This window comes from Aphelocoma coerulescens, chromosome 2, assembly GCF_041296385.1.
Source record: "Aphelocoma coerulescens isolate FSJ_1873_10779 chromosome 2, UR_Acoe_1.0, whole genome shotgun sequence".
Lineage (NCBI taxonomy): Eukaryota > Metazoa > Chordata > Aves > Passeriformes > Corvidae > Aphelocoma > Aphelocoma coerulescens.
In genome coordinates, this window is record NC_091015.1 from 52,650,190 (window position 1) to 52,672,473 (window position 22,284).

The window sequence follows — 22,284 nt, forward strand, 5'->3', positions numbered from 1 at the left end:
TGACTGTTAGTTTATTGCAGCTGAAGAAATGATACCTTAACTTTTCTTCATCGTTTAACCAAAGCCTATAAGCAGGAGACAAAGAGGTACACTGTAAACCAGAGCAAACCTTGAACTCTCTTGCCATATGCAGCCCTGATATGACTGGAGCTAAGAAAAGAAGATGAGGAAAAGTCATGGAAGCGGCCACGGACATCAAAACTGCAGAAGTCACAGAGTCATGACTTCAACACCAGAGGCTGTAATAACAATCCCATTAAGGAGTTGTTTCAGGGAGGGGGAAGAAGGGCGGGGCAGGGTGGGAAGGGTGAAATCCTTCTCCGCCTGCCTTCTTCTCCCTGCACTAGTTCTACACTGGAGTCTTCTTCTAACATGCTTATCACTGTATCTTCAACAAATTCTGACCCTTCTCCATTGTTAATGAAGAAGTAGCATCTCAAGCTGCAAGTCCAATCCTACGCTGTGTTTACATACCAAGCAGATTTAACCCTACACTTAAAAGTTGGGGAAGAGGGTAAGCATCACAGCCTGGAAGGGATTCTTCATATTGCAATTTGGGAGTAGAGGGTCAAATTTTGGTCTTTGGATTAATAAGCTTTCAAATACAATAATAGCATGTAAACCATGAAACAATTTTATAGCACTGGAGCATTGTTAATGAACATTTGCATTCCCTCAACAATGTCAAAGATCCAGCAGCATCTCTTAACACACCCTTCAGATATCAGAGTACAGAACACAACACAAAGCTCTACTTTTACTTGCTTAATAATACTATGGTTATCACAATCCCATAAATATTTCATCAAGTATATTGGTAAGATAAAGGCATGTGATCTACACCTCATATATTTTCCTTTGTACTCCCAAGGAAGTGATAGAGGTACAGTTATTACCTTTATCATTATCTTCTCCGCTTCCACCTTCAGCTGTTGCTTTAACACAGGCTGCATGCATATTAAAGAAGCAGTTACCTTGACTTTGAAACAGCTATAGTTTTCACACCTCTCACCACCTGCAACGAGGAATTTCTGCAGGTAAAAGCTGCCAAGAAAGCTCCTTCTCCTACTCTCTAGAGTTTCAGTCTCAGGAACACTGGTACATGGCACAGCACACTCTTTCATTCTCCCTCTGTGACCTTCAACAGGAACAGAATTAATCAACATGGTGTACTTAAAAACAATTCCAGCCCTTCACATGTCTCTTCTCACAGAATTAGAAGCATCAAAATCAGATCATAGGAAGCAAGTATCAGCTTTAACACTAATATTTTTTCACATTTCATTAACATTTTTACACCAATATTTACACTAATATTTTGTCATCCCCACCCAAAGTAAGAGTAATTTCACCTTCCTTGTTACAGAAGTCTCACAAAAAGTGGGAGGCACTCGATGCTTGAAAAGATGAAAGTTGAATCTTTCTGCTCTTTTGTAGATCTGCTGTCCCTCCTAGACATATCTACAGTATATGGAGAATGGAGCCTTGCAATTCTGAGAACTTGCTTATTTTTTCTCAGTTGGTCTAATTAAAAATCTTGTCTTGCAGAGCAGTGTATTTTAGGAGTAGTGTCTGATGCCATGTTCTCTAGAAACAGCAAAACACAGTCTCTTCAGAGAAATTTTTGAGGTATGACAGCCAGTGGAGGCAAGACAATGTACAGGGTGTGAATAGCTTTAATCAGTTGACCCACATCTTCTCCCAGGTGCCTCCAAATAAAAAAACAAAAGGACATTTCTTTCACAATAAATGTGGGTAACTCCCCACAATTTTCTATTTCTAAATGTGTTAGATTTGTCAAGCACAAAAGAAGAAATGATAGTCTGACCTCTAAATGTTTCACAGAGGTATCTCTTCAGGTCTGACAGATGTGAAAGATAGGACATTGTTATCTCAGGAAGAACTGATCCCTCTAGACAACTCTATATCTAATAATCAGAAGGAAAGTTCTGTTATGCGCCTTAAACTGGTTTAAGATGATATAATCTTTTTGGGCAGCCAAATAATTTTTTTCCAGTAATTTCTTAGAAATTCTTACAGAGAACTTTTGATGACTAAGAAATCACCCTCAATTTTAACATATTAACAGGACTTTCATTAACACATGAATGGGACTGAACATAGGTCAATAACTTGCAAGATCAATCCCATCTCTTGCAATAGTGTCTCTGAACTAGATTTCTTTTCTTATTTAAAATATACTGGGGAAATGACAGAAACAACTCTTGATATATATGCACACTATAACGATGAGAGTGTTTGCAGCAAGAGAAATTTGAAAATAAAAAAATTATCAAACTATATTAAATTCTAGGGGATAGTTCTAGAAAACAGTGGCACATGCTTTGCCACTAGAGTCTACCTACTGAGGAGATTAAAAGTTCATTCATATATCTTTATATTTTTTGCAATGAATTTAGGCTTATTCCTGCTCCTTTGCAACAAAACCTTCTATGGAAAGCCTTCTGTTGCTTATTCCTCCTACAAACTACAGCCAAATCCAGAGAAAATCCAGAAATTCTTTATGAAAGAACATTTTTTAGCACTGCTCCTTCAAGCCTTCTAGTACAAAGTGTTCAGAGAAGACTGTGAGCCCTAGGAATGCAGATGGTTTAGTAGCTCTTTTGCAGACAGTAAGATATCCACAGCACTTTCATTTTTGGAAAGGCTGACTGACCCCTACTAAATCCTAACTTAAGTAATAGAAGGCAACCTGCAGTTCTTTACATTCACCTGCCTTGCCACAGGCAGGAATTAGAGGCTCAGAGATTTCACTCCATGCTATACATGTGACACAGAAATGGAGTACAAATGCAAAATACATTTTTTATTTCTTAAGATCCCTGAAAAGCACTAACCCTAGAAGGGGAGAGAGGCAGGAGGAGACAAGTTCACAGCCCACTCTTGGACTTCACTAAGCACAACTGACTCCACCCCTCTTAGCCACATATCTACTGTATCACCACATCCAGCCAGGGACCTTGGTGAGCAAAATAGCTGAAAGCCACCCTCAGGATGAAAGCAAGACAGCTGATCTGTGGAATTTGGAGTCTGTGTTTCATGTTCTGCCTTTTCTGCATCTTTCTTCACCAAACAACAGCTAAAAGAAAACTGAAGTTTGTGTCCATAGTAAGTATGGGCAAATGGAATTTCTTCAAAACCTGTCACTTACTGCTCTTCTTGTACTCTAGGGTAGGGAGGAGGGGCACTTTTTCAAATATTTAACTATTTTCTGCATATCCAAAATTCATTATTGCTTTGTCCAAAAAAAAAATCTCAATTTTAAATAAGATTTCATCATTTTGTCCCCTTTGTACACTCCTAGATGAACTTAACTTTCTGGATGGATAGAGACTGCTTATTTTATAGCACTAAGAGAGAAATAACACAGGATTCTGTTTTAAAATGTAAAAGAGGATTTCATAACTAAATACCAACCGTGCGAAAACCCTCTTTACCATGGAAGAGTTTGCACTTTTCCAGCAGTTTCGGTGGATTAACTTGCAAAACAAATTCCAGTACGTGAAACTCAAACAAGTGGACAATGACATTGAACAAACAACACAGAAACCACTGCTGGTTGTGAAACTAATGCTATTTGCAATGATTATGATGTACCGTTTGTTTGCAGGAAGCCTGAATCTTGTTCTGAACATCACACATACTTGTAAATCATTTATATAATTTTTGTGCTGCAGTTTTTGATTTCATTTCTCCCTGCTTGGATTAAGAAATAATAAAAAAAAAAATCTGGTGTTAAAATTTTAGAATTATATGGCATATATCTACAGGAATTATGCTGCAAAACATATGAAGCAAAGAATTCATCATAGGAATGAAAAAATCCAATGTGTCTGTATAAATACATCTTTTATCTGAAGTGAAATTCCAAAACAGGTTCAATGTTTTCAGAGTAACAGTTTCTCCTGTATTTACACATTAGATAACACTTTCATCACCTCTCTTGTGATGAAAAAGCCAAGATATGACTTTTTAAGGCTAATTTCTGCCAAGTAAGAGAACTGCACAGCCGTCAGCCACAGAACTGTTATCTTCAGTAATAGTTTGGGTTTTTTCCTTCTGAATTCCAGCTTAGTCATACCAAAATACTAATGTTCAAATATTTCTGCAAAATTACTTACATGCTTCTGTTTGTTTTCTGTTTATTTAATATAATTGTCTATACCTCCTAAAATACATAAAACCTCTTTAAAATATAATAGGGTATCCTGTAGTTTTTATAACTTGCAAAAATTTATTTGAGCTAGTTTATTCTCAAACACCAAGAAAAGAAGCAGTTATATTGGCTAAATAAATCAAACAGGAAACAGCTATCTAGACTTAAGGTAAGCACTAGAAATATATTTAGCATCTGTCAGATACAGTACTCACTGTCATTACATATTCCTTGTGATTACACTAATTAGTTATAATCACCACAAAAAATACCAGTAGCACAAAAGCAATTTCATCTATTTTATCAGGTATTTCGCCATGGTGATCACACCCCACAGGAGTTTTTTCCAACTGATAAGCACAAAGACATTGCAAGACAACGGGGATATGGCCAACTTACCAAGGTGAGTTTTTTTACCTGGGCCAATATACTGAACTATTGGAAGATGGTGAGTTATTTGGGGGTTGGAGCTTTGCTTTCACTTGGAGAAAGCCCTTATTAAAGTTGCCACTTAAGGACAGCCAAAGAGCTTACTAGGAAACTACAGCAACAGCACTCACTAATTTTAAATGAAGCTGATCCAGACTGTTCTGGTTCAGTATCAGCGTATGTTATGACTTTTGATTGCAGACTAGGGTCTTCTGGGAGGAGCCAGGCACTGGTGACCATCTCACAGAATCACAGAATGAATTAGGTTGGAAAAGACCTTTGAGATCATCGAGTCCAACCTACGACCTAACACCTCCTCTTCAACTAAACCATGGCGCTGAGTGCCACGTCCAGTCTTTCTTTAAACATATCCAGGAACGGTGACTCCACTACTTCCCTGGGCAGATGATTCCAGTGCCAAATCACTCTTTCAGTGAAGAATTCTTCCCTGATGTCTAACCTAAACTTCCCCTGGCACAGCTTAAGACTGTGTCCTCTCATTCTGTCAGTTGTTGCCTGGGAGAAGAGACCAACCCCCACCTGGCTACAACCACCTTTCAGGTAGTTGTAGAGAATGATAAGTTCACCTGAGACCATAAGGAAGCTTTAACCATCAGTAGCATAAGGTGGTGGAAGTGCTTACAGACACACCTCTCCCTCAATCTCTGCTGAATAGGAGTGCTTCCTTACTCATGAACTGTTGAGATCAGTACCAGCAAAAACTTTTCTTATGCTATGCCCAGGAAAGTTGATTTACAACTCAGCTATTTTAGTGTGGGTATTTGTGGAATCAGCTGTTGGTAGTAACCAGAAGCAGCTGAGGCAACCACAGATACAGACAGATGCTGTGCCTGCCTTGACTGTAACTTCTATTAGCTGCCACCTCCTACAAATGGAGCCAAGGGTGACGTGTACTATCAGACTGTAAGGCATTACTTGGGCACTGGGTGGTTTTAACCCTACTTCTGCTTCCCTCCCACCAGCAGGACCCACTGTGTCTGTGTGCTTGTGCCTTGTTCCTTTTTCCCCAAGATTTGTTATTTGGATGGAAAAAGATGCTAGTTATTTGCCCAGCACTCAGAACCAGGCAGTCTCTCTGAAGTAGTTTAGAAGTGCCAGAAGTCTGGTTGTCCCAGATAAATGGCTACGGTGCATGTGGAGGCAGACTGTGAGGTGTGTCTCTCTGTTAGGCACACACACCTTTATGTCAGTGGGTCTCTCTCCTAGGGGAACTTGCAGGTCTCCTCCACCAAAATCAGAATAGAACAAACTGCCTGAGCGGTTCCTCTTCCCCACCATTCTTAGGAGGCAAAACTGATCTCCAAAATCAGGCCTGTTTCTGCTCATATCAACTCCCTTGAAAAAACAGGAGTAACAGACCAGCTTCCTAACTCAGCTGTGACTCAATAATTCCATGTAAGCACTACACAAGTTCAGCAATCCATGCTAGCTTGCTCCAGGGCATAGAAGACTTCAAGACCCAGGTGTCAGGACTTAATGTGCATTTTACGCAAGTTGGGGCAGATGCCTAAACCACACATAAACCCTAGGAAACTGGATGCACAATTCCAGCATGAGAAAGAGGTGATCACACGCACACACAGTGGGTCCTGAGTAACTTGGTCTGACCTCATAGCTGACTTGGCTTTGAGCAGGAGGTTGGACTAGAGACTTCCTGAGGCCCCTTTCAGCCTGAATTATCCTCTGATCCCATGACTTAGAAAATTGCTTTAGGAAGCAATGAGTAATCACTGTACTTGAGATCCCAGTGTACAGTAATGATTACATGAGCAAAGTGGAATATATTTATATTTAGGCCAGGAAACACCAGGTACAAGTAAAAAGATGACAATATGGAGACTATTACAGGGACACTGTATGTGATTGTGGTGTGGTCACCATCCCTGGAGATGTTTAAGGAAAGACTGGAAATGGTACTCAGTGCAATGGTCTAGTTGACATGGTGAAGTTAGGTCATAGGTTAGACTTAATGATCTCAGAGGTCTTTTTCAATCTAACCGATTCCGTGATTCTGTGATTCATATGTCATGTGTAAACAAAATTATGTAGATAACTTGAAAGATGTTCAGCTAAGAGCTACTAAAATGTTGGGACCCTAATTTTGCTGTGAGGGTAGAGAATTGTCCTCAGTTTAATTTAACACAGAGATAAAGTGACTTGATTCCATTTTATGGATTATTGTTTAACGGTGAATAAGATCTGTGATAGTGAATGTTATTCAAAAGTGTAACAAGTTCCAGTGATTTCAAGTTGGAAACATAGGCAAGAATCAAAAATCAAATGTTTCAGACTGTTGATAATAATTAGCTATTACAGCAAAATGCCCAAAGGCATGGAGGACTTTTACTTCAAGTCTTCTACTCTGAAAAAAGTAGATCTTGCCCAGGCTAGAACTGTAGCCTCCATTTGGAATCACTGGTGATACTCTATGGGATTCATATCCTGGATGTGTCTTCATGGACAGGTGGCTGTTCTGTCTGCACTCCCAGTTAATCAGGTCTGAGGCAGCAATAGAGTAGAAACTAGGCAGATGATGTTGGAACATCTCTGTGCCTGCTTTAAGTCTCACCAGCTCAGATAAACATACACACAGCTTTCCACAGAGCAAAATACAAAACTGCATCCACCAGGAGTCATATCTAACATTACCCAATACTGTACATGCAGTAACTTTACTACTTTTTTCTCATGTCTTCTTTCCTACTTCACTTTGGAAAGGACAAAGGTCTTTATTAAAATAGTATCAAATATTACTGCTTTCTTTTGTGGTTGTAGGAATGGATGCACAGCACATTTCTTTAGCCTCTTACACTCTTGTGTTACTTCTACAGCTTGGCATACAACAACAGTATGAGCTTGGCCAGTACATGCGGAGGAGATACTCTCATTTCCTGAGTGTTGTATACAAGCAGTGTGAGGCAAGTACTGGATCTGGGCAGGAAGATGTTTTTCATGGTTGTTAATGGGACTTCCTGGATGTGTAAGAGTCTAAACCTGGTGCAGTAGGAGAAAATTTAATACCAATTGAACTCAAAGTAATTTCAAAGTATCCCTGAAACTGTGGTTCAGCTTTTATTCAGACTGATGGTTAACTGAAAACCATGTGAAATGCTTTTTAGGCTGCACATCAGGTTCAGCTTCCTCACTGCTGTATGGGAGAGCATCTATGTCAAATACCTCAATGCTACACTTCCACATGGAATGCAGATACCACTTAGTTTTCATTTAGATTCCAGCTTTTCAGTCAGATTGACTCAAATAGAGTCAATTTCATGCTGTCTACTAGGATTCCTAAGGTAAATGTTACCACGCTGCAGCTCACTTGTCCAATAAAATTTTATTCCAGCTTCAGTCTTTCACCCTCCTCCTTCTTTCTCATAGTCCTTCTTCATGTCACTCCATTTTAATGATGACTTCTCCAGCACAGTACCAGCCCCTTTTTTCCCTGCCAAGAGGAAAATAAAGTAAACCTAATGGGAGAAATTATCTTCCAAAATGTTTCTTTTTTTTTTTTCCTTCTTCCTTCAGATTTATGTTCAAAGCACTGATTGCGATCACACACTTATGAGTGCTCAGGCAAGTCTTGCTGGATTGTACCCACCGACACAGGGCCAGATTTGGAACCCCAGAATCCTTTGGCAGCCAATTCCAGTTCACACCGTGCCACTGTCACATGATAATGTGAGTATAAACTAGGGGCATCTGCTTTCCCTTAAACATTAGTAAAGTACATAGGATATGAGATGAAGGTGCAGCAAAAAGTGCATGGTAAAGGCAGTGAAAAGTACATTGTTACAAGCATTGTGCAGAAAGGCCTAATAAGCTGAATAGAAATATTGGCAAGTATTTTCACAAGAATGGACTTACATGTCAAAGACACAATCTTAACAAAAGAGGAAGAAAAATGGAAGTACTAGGAAGAGGGAAAAAGAGTTAATTTATAATGTGAGTAAATCACTGTAAAAGTAGATTAATCCCAAATTTAACGCTAACAGGACTTTCTTTGTGTGAGAAAAGGAAACATACTTAATCTCACTAGTGCTTCAATATTGCTTAGTCCACAGCCAACAGGAAAGACAAAAGAATCATTCTGGGACTTACATTACAGGGAGAATTGAGTTACAGGATTGTTTTTCATGCACTTTGCAGGTAGTCCATGCACTTCGAGGATTGGTGAAAAACGTAAAAGGGAAAAGGAAGGAGGACTCGGAGCTTTAAGCACGAGTTCATAGGGCAGTGTATTTATTCATCTCCCATCCTCAACTCCTCACTTGGGAGTTGTAAGGAATCCTGTGGATAGCAGCTCTTTAGCCTGCATGTACTTGTCCTAGAGGGGAAAGCTGTGCATCTGACTGGAGCTGGAATATCCTGTGTGGAAAATCTATGGTAAAAAGTTAGGGAAGATCAGGAGTGTGCAGTATGAGTCCCAGTTTGAGACCAGGTTTGCACATGTGATGCAATATAAATTGTGTGGGCTTTATAAGTCTAGTTAATGCAGTCTGTGATGATAAGGGAATCAGGTTAGATAGGTCATAGAGCAATGGTTCTCACCTCAGGGTGATGAGAGCATGAAGATGGAAGGTATGGAGACACGTCTTCCTGTTCACACACAGCCAGGCACAGAGTCAGGAGCTGCTTTCTGACGCTGTCACAGGTGGGGCTATCCCAGCAGACAGTCAAGAATACCTGGCCGGTATCAACATAGATGGCAAACTCAGCAAGCACATGCTGCAAGCTCATTTGCATCTAGGGGAGCAAGTAAGTTTATTCAAACAAATCAAATAAAGTCATGAACAATGCACATTTTTCATACTTTTTTCAACTATTTCTGTTTTAGCTTTATTCATCCTTACTACATATACAGGCTAAACTTGAGACCACCTATATCCTACAACACAGAACAAGTGCCTGTCACTTATTAGTGAAGTCATACCTGTTCATGAACCTATTGCTATAATTCAGAAATACTTTCCTGTCTTGTGGAATAGATGGATTTTATTTGAGAAAAGACCAAAAAACCGCTGTGAAGGTTTCCAAGATAATTATTCCTTCAAAACTCTCAAGCTTTTTAAAAGTTCTTTTAACATTGGGACTATATAGACGGAGCTACATTACTGGAAAAAGGACAAAAAAGCACATTAGAGAAAAGCACTAATAATATCTCAGTGTCAAATTTTAACTTTTGTTTAAAATTTAACATAGAAAACAAGAGTAAACTCAATTTTGCTTACATAAATGAAATAAGTTTTTAAGTTATTCCAGTCACATGTAACCTTAACCTTCATATGTCTTAGACTAATGAAAGACAAAACCAAGTTATAGAAAGTTCACAAGTTTCTACAATTTAGCTGAACTAAATGAAGCTGTGTTAAATACACTCGATACGCGGAGTATGCACAAAGACTCCTACTGCAGTCTAGCTACTGCTGCTGGTAATTTGTCGTAAAAATGTGATGGTGTGTTTAAAGAAAGACTGAACACAATGAATGAAATCATCCCTGGAGAAGCTAAGAACAAAGGAGTTCATGAGGGCTTGTCTTAGTCTTCTGTCAAAGGACAAATTTCATCTTGTGTAAATGAATCCTTTAACTTTGAACTACTGCAGTTATTACTCCTCTGAACATTTAAAGATTATTTTGTATGTAGTCATCAGTATGACTCCTAGAGTCCTGAAGATGAATATCCTTGAAACTACATTCCCAAATAATTTTTCAGCTTGTCCTAACTAGTGCAGCCAATCAGAACAGGAATCCTGCAAGTGTATATAGAATTGCAGAACAAGATGCACCTTGCCTAACTAGGGTTTTGTAATTTTCTTTCCAGTTGCTATACCTACCTTTCTCACACTGCCCAAAACACAAGGAGCTTCTGAGAGAAACCTTTGCAACAAGGGATTTCCAAAAGCAATTCAAGCACTACAAGGTAAAGTATTTTCAGTTCTGGAAATCCAGTTAAAGTGTACCACTTCAACATTATCTAACAGGTAGCTATAAAAAATAGCAGTTAATATGCTCCTTTCAGATCTCTTATCTTCACAGAGGGTGTAGACAACATAGCCAAAAAACAATTACAACATTACAGATCCAGCTGGATGGGGCTATTTCCAACAATTGAACATGGAAAGTCATAGAAAAGATAAATTATTGACCTACTTGCAAAAACTTAGTTTCTAGGAGACCAGACAAAACAAAAACTCAGATAAAATCAGTGCCAATGCCTCTCAAATTATTCCAATACTTGTATCTGTTTACTCCCATGTAAAGCAACTCCACTGACATCTCTGCCTCTATAAGCCTGTTTGAGTTCAGATTCGTTTTCTCAGCTCAATTCCCTGGAATTTCTATAACAGTCTCAGTGTTTTCCTCAAGTATCTATTCATGTTTCTCACCCACAGTCTTAATTCAGGCGTTCTCCTATGTTTTGTGCTTGTCTTCATATGGTATGCTTTCCTTTCTTTCTCCATCATCAAAAATCTTTGCATGAGCATATAATCACATGCTTATTCTGCTGCAACCTTCTTCTTCACATATGTATTCAAAAGCACGCTATGAGCCTCACCTGTTTTTCTATTCTTTCCCCACTGACCTCAGCCATCCATCTGTGCCTCTGCATCTGGGTATTATATGCAACTAAATCACAATTTCAATTTTATCAAATTTTCATCATACCTCTCCTTCTCCAATATCAGAACAATTCTGTTTATCACACTTCCTTTAAACACTTTTTGGATTTCTGCCAGACTTTTTCATATATCTGTGTTCCCTCTACTTCCTTCTAAACATTTTCACCAAGTAGAAACAATGACCATACTTGAAATCTGAGCTAACATCACCAACCTTGTCTAGATGAATAGGCCAAATTCCCTTACCTCTAGGCAATGGTTCATTGCTTAAGCGCAAAGACTGTCTCCTTTCTAAAAATTCCTATGTACTAGTACGGCAGTGTGCAGAAATCATGTAAAAAGGCCCTCAGTACCACAAGTTTGGGTTGGTTTTTTTTTTGTATTCCAGCCATTTCTGAAGTTTTTAGCCACTCATACAGGATACCCACTGAAGAAGTTGACTGCTGAAAGGATTTGGAAGCTCTTTGACACTTTACAATATGAGGTAAATAGAATCATAGAATCATTTAGGTTGGAAAAGACCCTTAAGATCTTTTGAGTCCAATAGAAATTCCTAAACTTCTTTCAACCTGGTATTTTTATTGGGTTTATTTTTTTATTGTAAGACATAAAAAGATGGTAGATCTGGGTTTCAAAATTTTTTTAACTAAAGATTTTTTTCAGCTTCTTCTCCAGAAACCCGCACCTAACATCAAACTTACAACTGAAAAACCTGTAAACACACTATGTGTGAGGGTGCTGTGGGTCATCCACCACCATAAGGAACACAAAATAATGGCCTATCATATTCAAGATCCTGTCAGTGGCTGCATACGGAGAATTAGGCAAAAGCATAGCTTTGGATAAAATTGTCTTGTTACCCCTCCAGACCCCACTAGGAGATACACAGGGATAAAACATATTGCTGGCAAAGAAACATAAGCATCCTTCCATGAAGATTTTATGCAAATTCTATAAAGAAAATAATTCATTATTTGTACATGGCCAGTAGTGGACAGAGTATTTTCAGGAATTAAGCAGCCATTGAATGACACAAATGGCTATTTGTGCAAGTTTGGGAGCTGGTTCTAAGCAAAGGTACCAGGCATACCACAAAAAAGCATTGATTCTATAACAAAAGGGCTATTGTGGTGCCAAACTGGCATGGCTATCTGGGTCCCACAGTTGTGAAACTTCATGATTTGAAAAAATCCTGACTGCCCTTAATATAGCAAGAAGTCCCACTTCAAAATCTAGACTCAGCTGACGCAACTGAAAATTGTAGTCTTGTGTTAAAAAGTTATTGTTGAAGGCAGCTTCTGCTACCCTTTCAAGCCTAACTATTTATAAACTTAAATATTAATGATAAATTGGTCATCAGTACTGGGAAATTAGTGAGGCAGTTTTAGGGTGGATTTCAGAACCAACATGTAATATTTGAGTGTGAGACTAATGAGTTTACCTTCATTACTGCAGTTTTTGCAAAAGTCCAACTTTGGTCAAAGCAGACTTGAATAGAATATTAGCCAGGGCCTTAAGTTAAATGAAATGTTAACATGTTGGGACATCTCACTGTGATTTCAGTGAGGTCACCCTTCCATGTTTTCCAAATGTAGAACCACAACTTTGTATTTCAACAGTTAAATCATACTGAGAACCTGTGTCACCAGACTAATATGCAAAATCCACAACTCCCATCAAGAATCTAGCCAAACATCAGAATAAAATTTAAAAAAAAAGGCTTTTACTTCTAGTTTTAGATTTGATGAGCTTTGGTCTTTCATACTACTGATGGAGGACTCTGGGGTATCAATTAAGACAACTGCCATAAAAGCCTCTCTCATTTTTCAAGCACACAGAGACAGCGTCCTGCATAATTTTTTTAATACAATTCATGAAACTACAGCAGCACACATCTCTCTGTATTTGTTGCTTTCAGCTGTAATCTGACTTTCAGGTCTTGGAGACCAAAGTGTTTGCTTGCCTACAGACTGTCTTAAATAGCATGCAACCAGCCAATTCTTTCCTCAAGACATAAATCACATTTGTTAAAAGAGAAATGGATAACATTGTGCTCTGAACTGGTTTAACCTAGCATGTTCTATTGTTTTCTTGTTTAAACAAACCCTTAAAGGGGTTGACATTTTTCTTTGAGCTCATTTGTTACAAGAATATTCCTTTTGGTGATCTCAGTCCAAAGGTTACATTGCTCTAAAGGAAAGTTACCGACTTTATATAAACAGGAATTCAGGGGTAATGCAAACCAGGAGCATTGTGCTTATCTTCTCTTCTCACAATTTTGATCACTAATATACCTCAGACTGCATCCCCAAGGAAAGACTAATCCATTCCACTTTAGCTTGAGGACTGTGACAGTATCCAATAGACCATAGTAGGTATGAGTTTCATTTACATCTCATCCCTATACCCCATACTTGGGTACATCCATGCTACAGCTATACATATTCCTACTCGATCTCTGTATTCCATCTACATCTGAGAGCAACCAGTCCTTAAAATCCTGATGCTTATATAGGATTTGTTTCAGTAAAGATCTATCCCAGTACATGACTGAAAAAGTCTTACAGTGATTTTTTTTTCACCTGACAACATAAATAATGCCTGTTGCTTTATGCATAATATTTAGTATTATATTTCCTCTTCTTGTTGAACACTTCCCTTCAAATTTCTTTTAAGCACTATGATGCTATAAACAGGAATACTACAGCTGTCTAAATGCAAAATATAGTCATCATTTTATTACAAGAAAATATTACTGGAGTGAAACATTCAGAATTTCTTCTGATAAGCATTTTGTGCTTAAATAATAAATACCAGTTAGCAGTAGGAATCAGTAAGAAAATCACCATGTTTTCTTTCTTCACTGTAGGATATTACCAATTACACTTTACCTGTTTGGGCTACTCATGGTGTCAGGACCAAGCTGATAAAGCTCTCAGAATTGTTATTGCAGGCGGAATTTGGGTTCCACAAACAAATACAGAAATCACGTTTGCAGGGAGGTAAGCTGAATTCTTAACCCATTTAAAACCAAAGTAGGATGGGAAAGAAGAAAGGGTGTATGACAAACATTGCTGCTGATTTCATAGTAGAATGGTGAAAAATGCCATTATCTGGATATTGGTGGTCAGCACTGAAAGATTTTGATTAATGGGGAGAGAGAGATGGTGAGGATATGAATCATTAGTATACTAATCTAACATTGTAATGGAGGTATCGTTTATATTACACTGTATAAGAAATTCAAAGTAATCTACAGATTCTTGTTGAACTGAATCAAGGCTGAATTTAGTGTAAGCCACCATGTGTAACTTACTTTAAAAAATGTTATTTGTAGTAATGTCTAGAATGGTGACTTTGTTGCCTAATAGTCTTCATATTCCACTACTGAGAGTCCTAAAATGAGATTATTAATCTGCTTCTAAACCTGACTTTGCTCAGAAAACAGTGGCTGAAATTTTAAAATATTTTATACCTTTTTAATCACTCATTCTCCTACATTCATCCACTGTCATCTTTTGAGCCTCCTTTTTGTTTTATATGGACAGTGTACAGTCAGGATCTGAGGTACAAAGAAATAAACATATAAGCATGAATCAATTTGTTGCATTTTTGAAGGTACAATTTACAAAATTTAGCACAAAGTTCAGACCTCTGCCCTTGCTTTACTAATAATTGCTATTAAAAATGTGCCAGTGGCTAAAAACTAATTTTTTTCTAATTCTGCTATCCTGTACAGTTCTCTTTTTAGGATTTTAATTTGTCGAGATGCTAACCTTATATTAACATACTAGCACAGCCATTGATTTAATTCAAGTAGTTTGTCTTACAACTTTTCAGCAGTTAACATTAACAAAATACAGACAACCACACAATTTATAAAGCCCCAGAGTCCAGAGGATATGCTTTTTCTTTTTTCTCTGGAAAGCAGGAAATCAATCAAGCTACAAACACAGCAGGGTAGTATTCATTACTGTTTTCTTCTTGCACTGTTCTGCTGGCACAAAGTAGCTGTGAATGCACTGTTTGAAGCTGTTGAGGCTGTTAGGGATCCTCAAAACATTTTACACAAAAGTAAAATAGGCCCGCTGTTCATTTGAAAGATACTGTCACTATCAAGGCACTCTGCACAAATTACTGATTAAGTCAACTGAATAAATCTGGTGCATTTAGTAGCAGATTGCTAAAATGGCAAAAATCAATACAGATGTTAACGCAAGCATCCCTTTCATTGTCACTGCTTCCCCATTTTCTTTCAGGTGTTCTTCTAAAAACTATTTTAAAGCATATCTCAGATGCTAGAAAGCCTTCACACCATCAAAAAATGGTTATGTATTCCACAGTGAGTGCTTTCTCTTTCTCTTGTGTTTCCTTTCTGCAGTTATTAAATGCAGTGAAAGCCATGAAATTTTATTTCCTTCATGAAATGCAGCTACTAGCATTTTTTATTTGGTTAACCTTAAATATCTTTGTGTTTTTAAAAATTTTTAATGAACACATAGTACTTTGAAACCTGAAGCATTCCATTTTCCACCTCATGTCATGGTTTTTTCATTGTAATAATGTTTTGATTGAGCAGAGAACTGGAAAAAACATGCCTCATGTTTTATTAAACCTGGATCACAAACTTAATCTAAAACAAAATCTCCTTCTTCTCGTATCTTTGTCAAGTGCAAATGGGAAAAAGAGAAGAAAAAAATTAAGTTACAGTTATTTTAGAAGACCTTATGAAGGCAGTTACTCAATTGTGATCCTATACTTTTGTTTAGAATGTGCAAATGCTGTCATTGGGGGAGGAAATTTTTTGATTGTTCTCACTAAAAATCTCCTGTTTCTAAACTGCAGTTATATCATGACCTATTGGGTATGTATCAGCTAAAGAGCTTGCTGATCTGATCTCAGATACTGTTTACTTAACAGGCAAAACCACTAGTTCTTTTTAAAAGAAGTTTTAACAGCTCCTATTAACTTTGGTAAGAGCTTCAGGTGACTAAGACTTCTTAAATATTTACATATATGTATACTTTATACATTCAGCACTTCAGTTTATATAGCCATAAAGGGACAATATTTACTCAGCAGTGTAGAGGGTGTGACTATTAATGAGGTCACACAAGTAATATTAATGTTTAGTGGGCAGATAATGTGCTGGAAATATTGTTAAATAATAGGCTCATACAATCGTTTTCAATAGAGCTTTAATTAAAGGTTTCTTCTGTTCTCAGCATGCAGCCACCATTGCTGCCTTACAGATGGCACTCAATGTCTTCAATGGGAAAATGCCTCCTTACAGTGCCTGCCATTTTTTTGAACTTTACCAGGAAAAAAATGGGCAAGTATCAGCAAGCTGTACTGCTAATATGTACTTTTTATAAGAAGGAATTTTCTGATACCCCAGGCTAATTAAATTGGATACGTGACGTTCACTATTCAGGAAAATATTACACATTGATTTTAATTATTGTAATTGGTTTCAGTTTAGTAGTCAGTAGCAGAATAAGCCTGAAAAACCATATATATAGATATAAAAATATAAGTTATGAGAGGTTTTACTTCATCCTATTAAATTCCTTGACAAAGACAGTAAACTGCACACAAATTGGTGTTGACCCCCCTACTGTTTAAAAAGTTCTCTTCAGAGTACTAATTGTATTAGTAAATCATAAACATATTAACAACCAGACAAATAAGCTGGCTGAAAGTTTGTCCCCAAGTACAACAACTGCACCATGGAAAGGCTGTGTGGTTTTGCATGCCTAATTTTGTTTTGACATTTCTGTACTTTGAAACAGGCAATACACCATAGAAATGTACTATCGGAATAATTCTTTGCGAGAGCCTCACCCACTCACTCTCCCTGGCTGCAAATTTCGCTGTCCCCTGGAGAGATTTACACATCTGGTCTCTCCCATCCTTGTACATTATTGGACAAGAGAATGTAGAATGTAGGACATCAAAAGAGGTAAGCTAAGTGCTTTTGGCACATGTACCCAAAAGTAAAGTTAGGATTACATCTTGAGCCAACAGCTCATTTGAAGTGACAATCATTTTCATAAGGGTCTGGTCTGAAATGAAAAATACACAGATCTGAGAAAAGAGAATTGTACCCATGGCTGTTATTTCTACTCCATTAATACATTTATCTATTCCAGCCCAACTTTCTAATGAAATGAAATCAAGGCTGATCAGACTTTAGGGTACTGTTTTTCATGTGGGGTTTTTTGTTTTGTTTTGTTTTTGTACTATCAAAAAGACCTTCAGTTATGGAAGGAGTACATGTAAATGTACTGACTTACAACAGCTACCTTGTCTTCTCTAACTGCAGAATATTTGTCCAAGCTGATTAACGACAATTAATAATTATGCATTCTCTTGATTTTAGCAGGTATTCAGAGATCAAAACAGATGAATATTGAATTGCAGACCAGATTGCTACTTACTAGAATGTCAAATGTATACAGACACACATTGGCATACTAACGCATTCCCTCACAGGTTGTCTGTATCACCATATTAGGATGTTTAAATTTCCATTTTAACCACTGATGATATTTAATTTTGCAGAATGGGGGGAACAGGAAGGCAGAAAATTACATTGTCTGTCTTTTATCTAGCTCTACATTACTTAAAGAAATTAAAAGCTAAGAAACCCCACTTTTTTGATGATCAAATATTTTACCCAACATTAAAAAAATCCCATATGGCTTTCTGAATCACTGATCTCAAGAAGAATTTGAATTGTCAGAGATTATAATAATGCAGACCAGCCAACTCATCTGGTTGAAAATAATTTCCGATTAAGTATCTTGAATCCATTAACAGAGTGGAGATAGTCCAGCCAGAATGAGTGAAAAATTAGCAAGTAATAATTTAGTAAAAAAATTTCTCCACTATATTCATTGCCCACAAATTTTCAGGAAACATATCAGGAAATTACCACATTTAATTGCAAAGGGTAATTTGGCAGAGGAAGGGGGAGGTTGTTTCTGATGAGGGTTTTTTCGGCCACACTACTAATACAGTCGTGGAAGATAACAATAAATACCTCATGTTTATACTGTGGTGCTTAGTAATCGAAGTTTTGTGGAAATTAATCCCCCTCCTTCACAAAGCAAACTATATAACTGACCAGCTAAATAAATGAAAAAAATCTATCACATATCAAAGTTTTACAATAATAAAGACACACATATTGAGCCTTTAACACAAAGGCTGTACTTAGTTTCAATGCTCAAATTTTGTTGAAGTAGAAGTTAGATGGTGTTCCGGCATTTTACACCAAACCCAGCTTCACTGCTTTCACTAGCAATCCTGAGTGCTGAAAACACATATGGACCGCAAAAGGGGTTACAACCGAACCTGATACTCCAATAAAAATATTTTTCATATTGTCATATCAAAATTTGACACTTTCCACTATTTTATCCTAGTTCAGAATGGACCTGTTGGGGCCAGATCCTAATTTTTTGGACTAATTTCGGAAACAGTAATTTCGCTTTTCCTGCAGGCAGTTTTAAACTCTCTGCTGTACATGAGTGGCCCTTGGGAAAAGGCCAAGGCACAATGCAGCACGGTGACAGACTGCCCGGTGCTAAACCACTGTGCACTACCAATTCTCAATGGATGCAGACAGCCAGGAACAGCTGACTTTTAACACCAGGAAGCTAAGTTGAGGAGAAGAGTGATGCAAAGATTTTACAGGTCACAATAACACTTGATGTATACAGGTTCAAAATCCCTGATTTAAGGTGTTTCCAACTACGTAAAAAATCATCTCAACTATTTTTCTTTGCTAATGCATATGTTATTAATTTGATTATACATGCGTGAGAGCATTTTATGAAGTCCATAAATATGATTTTTTTAAAAAAGAAAATCCAGGAGCATGACCTAGCTCAAAAGTCTAGTTTATATAGAAATCTATTCTACAGAGAGACACCAGTTCGCAAACATACAGATGTTTCCATAAAAAGCTTAATTGAAGTTTTATAGAGAGGATTTATGTCCCCACTACAAGGAAATAAAGGTGTTAGGCAAGTATTATTATTACAGGTCACACAATATACTAGCAGTATTTGAGGGTGGTTTAAATCAGATTTAAGTTCCTCCACATCTCAATGACCATAGGGTGGAACAGAGGAAATTAATAAAGCTCAGCATATTTGGGAAGAAGGCAAAACTGTGAGCTCTCCTGGTGCTCTTTTTGCTGCTCAGGAAGATTTCAGCATAGATTGACTCAATGTTTCAACAGACTTTTCCTAATCCTGTCAAAATGGGAGCAAATGTGTTAACTCCTCTCCACTTAGTCTGAACTACTTTCTTGTTGAGGTACTATTGACAGGTTTTTGGAGAATGCCATATGCTAGGAATGCATCTCTCTTTTTCTCTTACCTTTAGGTGTTCGCTCCATTATCTTCAGTGTGATTCGCTTTATGAATGAATTCTTCCCACACTGTGATGTGATTGTGGTCCAACATTTCTCATTAAATGGCATCAGCATGACCGACTGAGTCTCCTGATCTCTACCAAAAGAAAACATTCCTTAGTACTACAAACAAAAGTTATAGAAAGCAGGGACTTATCCTTCATGAATATTTGCTTTACTTTATCATCTGGAGGAACCCAAGTGCAATACGAAACCAGAGGAAATTTTCAAGACCTATTCTGTCCAAAGGGACTTTGTCAGAACTAATTGAACTATGTAATTATAGTTAGAGTGTTTGGAAGAGCCATAGCCTTGATTTACAGCAAAATTGGAAAATACCTCTGAAGGAGTGTTGCCTTGTTTTGAAGAATGAGACAAGAACTTCCAGAATTGGTGACAGAAGCAATGCTTCAAACAGAGGCCCTAAAAGGAGGGCCATTCCACTGTCCTTAGACTTTATTTTATTCAAGAAGTAATAAATCATTTTACACAAACAGTTCTCAGAAGCCACAAGAATTAGGATAATGTCTGCTTATTTACCTAAGAGATGTCTTTCTTCTTTTCTCTCCCTCTTCCATGCACAAATATCCCATCTCTATACAGAAAGAAGATGAGACTTATGGAAAACTTGGACTGTGAATCTAGACCTAAAAGGAGCCTACAAACAGCCAGGCTAGCTACCATGAAGACCTAGCAACAACTAGTTGACCCAACAAGGCTTTCAGATATTCTTTCCAAAAGGACAGCAAGGCCAAGTGTTAATTTTGGAAGAAAAATAATTTTTGGTCTCAAATAGCTTTTCTAACACCTTCCTTTTGTTATGTTACCTTGATTGTATACACTGATCTGATCAATAAAGGCTGTGCTCCTGGGAAATGTGTTATCAGATGCTGTTGTTGACATGAACAACAAAACGGCAATACAAAATAAAAAATTCAGAGCTGCATGCTCATTAAAACACGCAGAACATGTTGGGCAATCCTTCACTAGTTACGTTTTCTCATACTGCTATTGCAAAAGCATCTTGTGTTCTCACTACAAAAGCTGGATCAGAACAATCAGATGCAACTAACTTCTGAAAACAGTGGACATGTCTTTGCTTGAAGAACTAGGATTTCTTTTTTTTTATTTTCTCACAGTGAATAGAAGCTTTTGTCAACAGTCTTATTGCCCACAGGTCATTTCAAAGAGAACCAGAATAATAGCTGAGATGAAGAAAATTTTGCCATCCAGCTTCCTGGTGTGAGCACCAGGCTTTTAAAATGGATGTTAAGCCTACGAGAAGTATATTCTTTACAGCATAAGCAGACAGTTGCCACTCCACAAGCTACAAATTAATCAAAATAATAAAAAGATCCCTTTTCCTTCCAACAAGAATCTAAGTTTCAGAATTCTCACTGTAAAAGCCTATTCTCTTTTCATCAGGTCCCAAGCAACAACTTCTGTGCTTCTTAAGCCACCATAGGAAATATGGTTCATCAGGAAAGCTGTAGTTAGATTTCTAGTCAAAAAATGCAACTCCTTTTACCATAGCATTCAAACAATGGTAAAAGTGTTTTCTGACAACATGAGACAACCAATTCTACTCACTTCTTAATGCAAAGAAGAGCAAACTTGTTTATTGTGTATTACCTTAATGTCCCATAATGGACACCAGAAGAAAGTCTTCCTAGGTCTGGCAGCCCTCACAGGAAAGTTAGTGCAAGCTCTTTTAAGTTATTCATCTCGAAACCACGCTGATCATCACACCTCCCTTCCTAAGAAGTAATTTTAAAAACCTGCTAGACGAAAGCAAATAGAAAGGAAAAGCCAAGACTCCATCTTTATCTGTGTTAGACTTCTAACAGATTGTAGCTTTGGCTGTCAAAACCAAATTTCTAGGCACTTTCTCTTCTCAACCTGTTCCTGTTTCTTCTTTTTCTGAACTTGTGCCAATTTGTGGTGCTTTTAATATTTTATTTGCCAGATGTTTAGAAGTGAAAGTTCAAGAGCTATAAAGGGTGTTTCATGCTTCTCCCATCAAAGGTAACAGTACCTTTCTGTTGGTTTCCTAGACTGGACAAGGCTTACATAGAAAATGTGACAGGGACCTGAGACATTCTTCATTATTCTCTTTAGTCTCCAGCCCCCTCCTTCCTAAGCCAAATCCATGTCTCAAAAACTTTCAGAACCGCATGAAGACCCTTTGTCCCATAGATTTGTCTGGTACGGGGGATCATGGACCTGGATGGACCCTGGCCTCAGCACTTCAGTTATAGAAGTGCATCCTGTGTGAGGTCACTGCCTATAGTACAACAATGTAAGGTCCCCCTTTTCCATCACATGTTCAGACAGTGTCTTTCTTCCATACTACATGCCCCAGTGTGTATATACCTTGAATAATATGATTTCTGCTGAGCAAAACTAAATTTCAAACTTAATTCACAAATTAAGACATTTCTAAATTATTTTATTTCCCCTATCCCTATTGAACAGAAACCTCATTCTGCACATTCTTTGTAATGTTTTTTGTTCTTAAGATATCACTGTAGAAACACAGAATGGAAGATTTCCTTTATACCTTGCTAACTCTGAGCGAAAATAAGCATCAGTGTTTATAAAGGCTGAAAC

The 22,284-nt window shown here is 37.6% G+C and overlaps 1 protein-coding gene across 1 annotated transcript; it reads left to right on the forward strand.

Moving 5' to 3' along the window:
• Positions 1 to 3,015: 3,015 nt before the first annotated feature.
• On the forward strand, positions 3,016 to 20,515 carry LOC138105730 (prostatic acid phosphatase-like). Its single transcript, XM_069005835.1, has 11 exons — positions 3,016 to 3,129; positions 4,485 to 4,580; positions 7,459 to 7,545; positions 8,156 to 8,308; positions 10,451 to 10,549; positions 11,638 to 11,733; positions 14,119 to 14,251; positions 15,509 to 15,591; positions 16,475 to 16,581; positions 17,042 to 17,211; positions 19,647 to 20,515. The coding sequence occupies exons 1-10, from the start codon at positions 3,016 to 3,018 to the stop codon at positions 17,196 to 17,198; spliced, it is 1,125 nt and encodes a 374-aa protein (XP_068861936.1). The 3' UTR covers positions 17,199 to 17,211; positions 19,647 to 20,515.
• Positions 20,516 to 22,284: the final 1,769 nt, after the last annotated feature.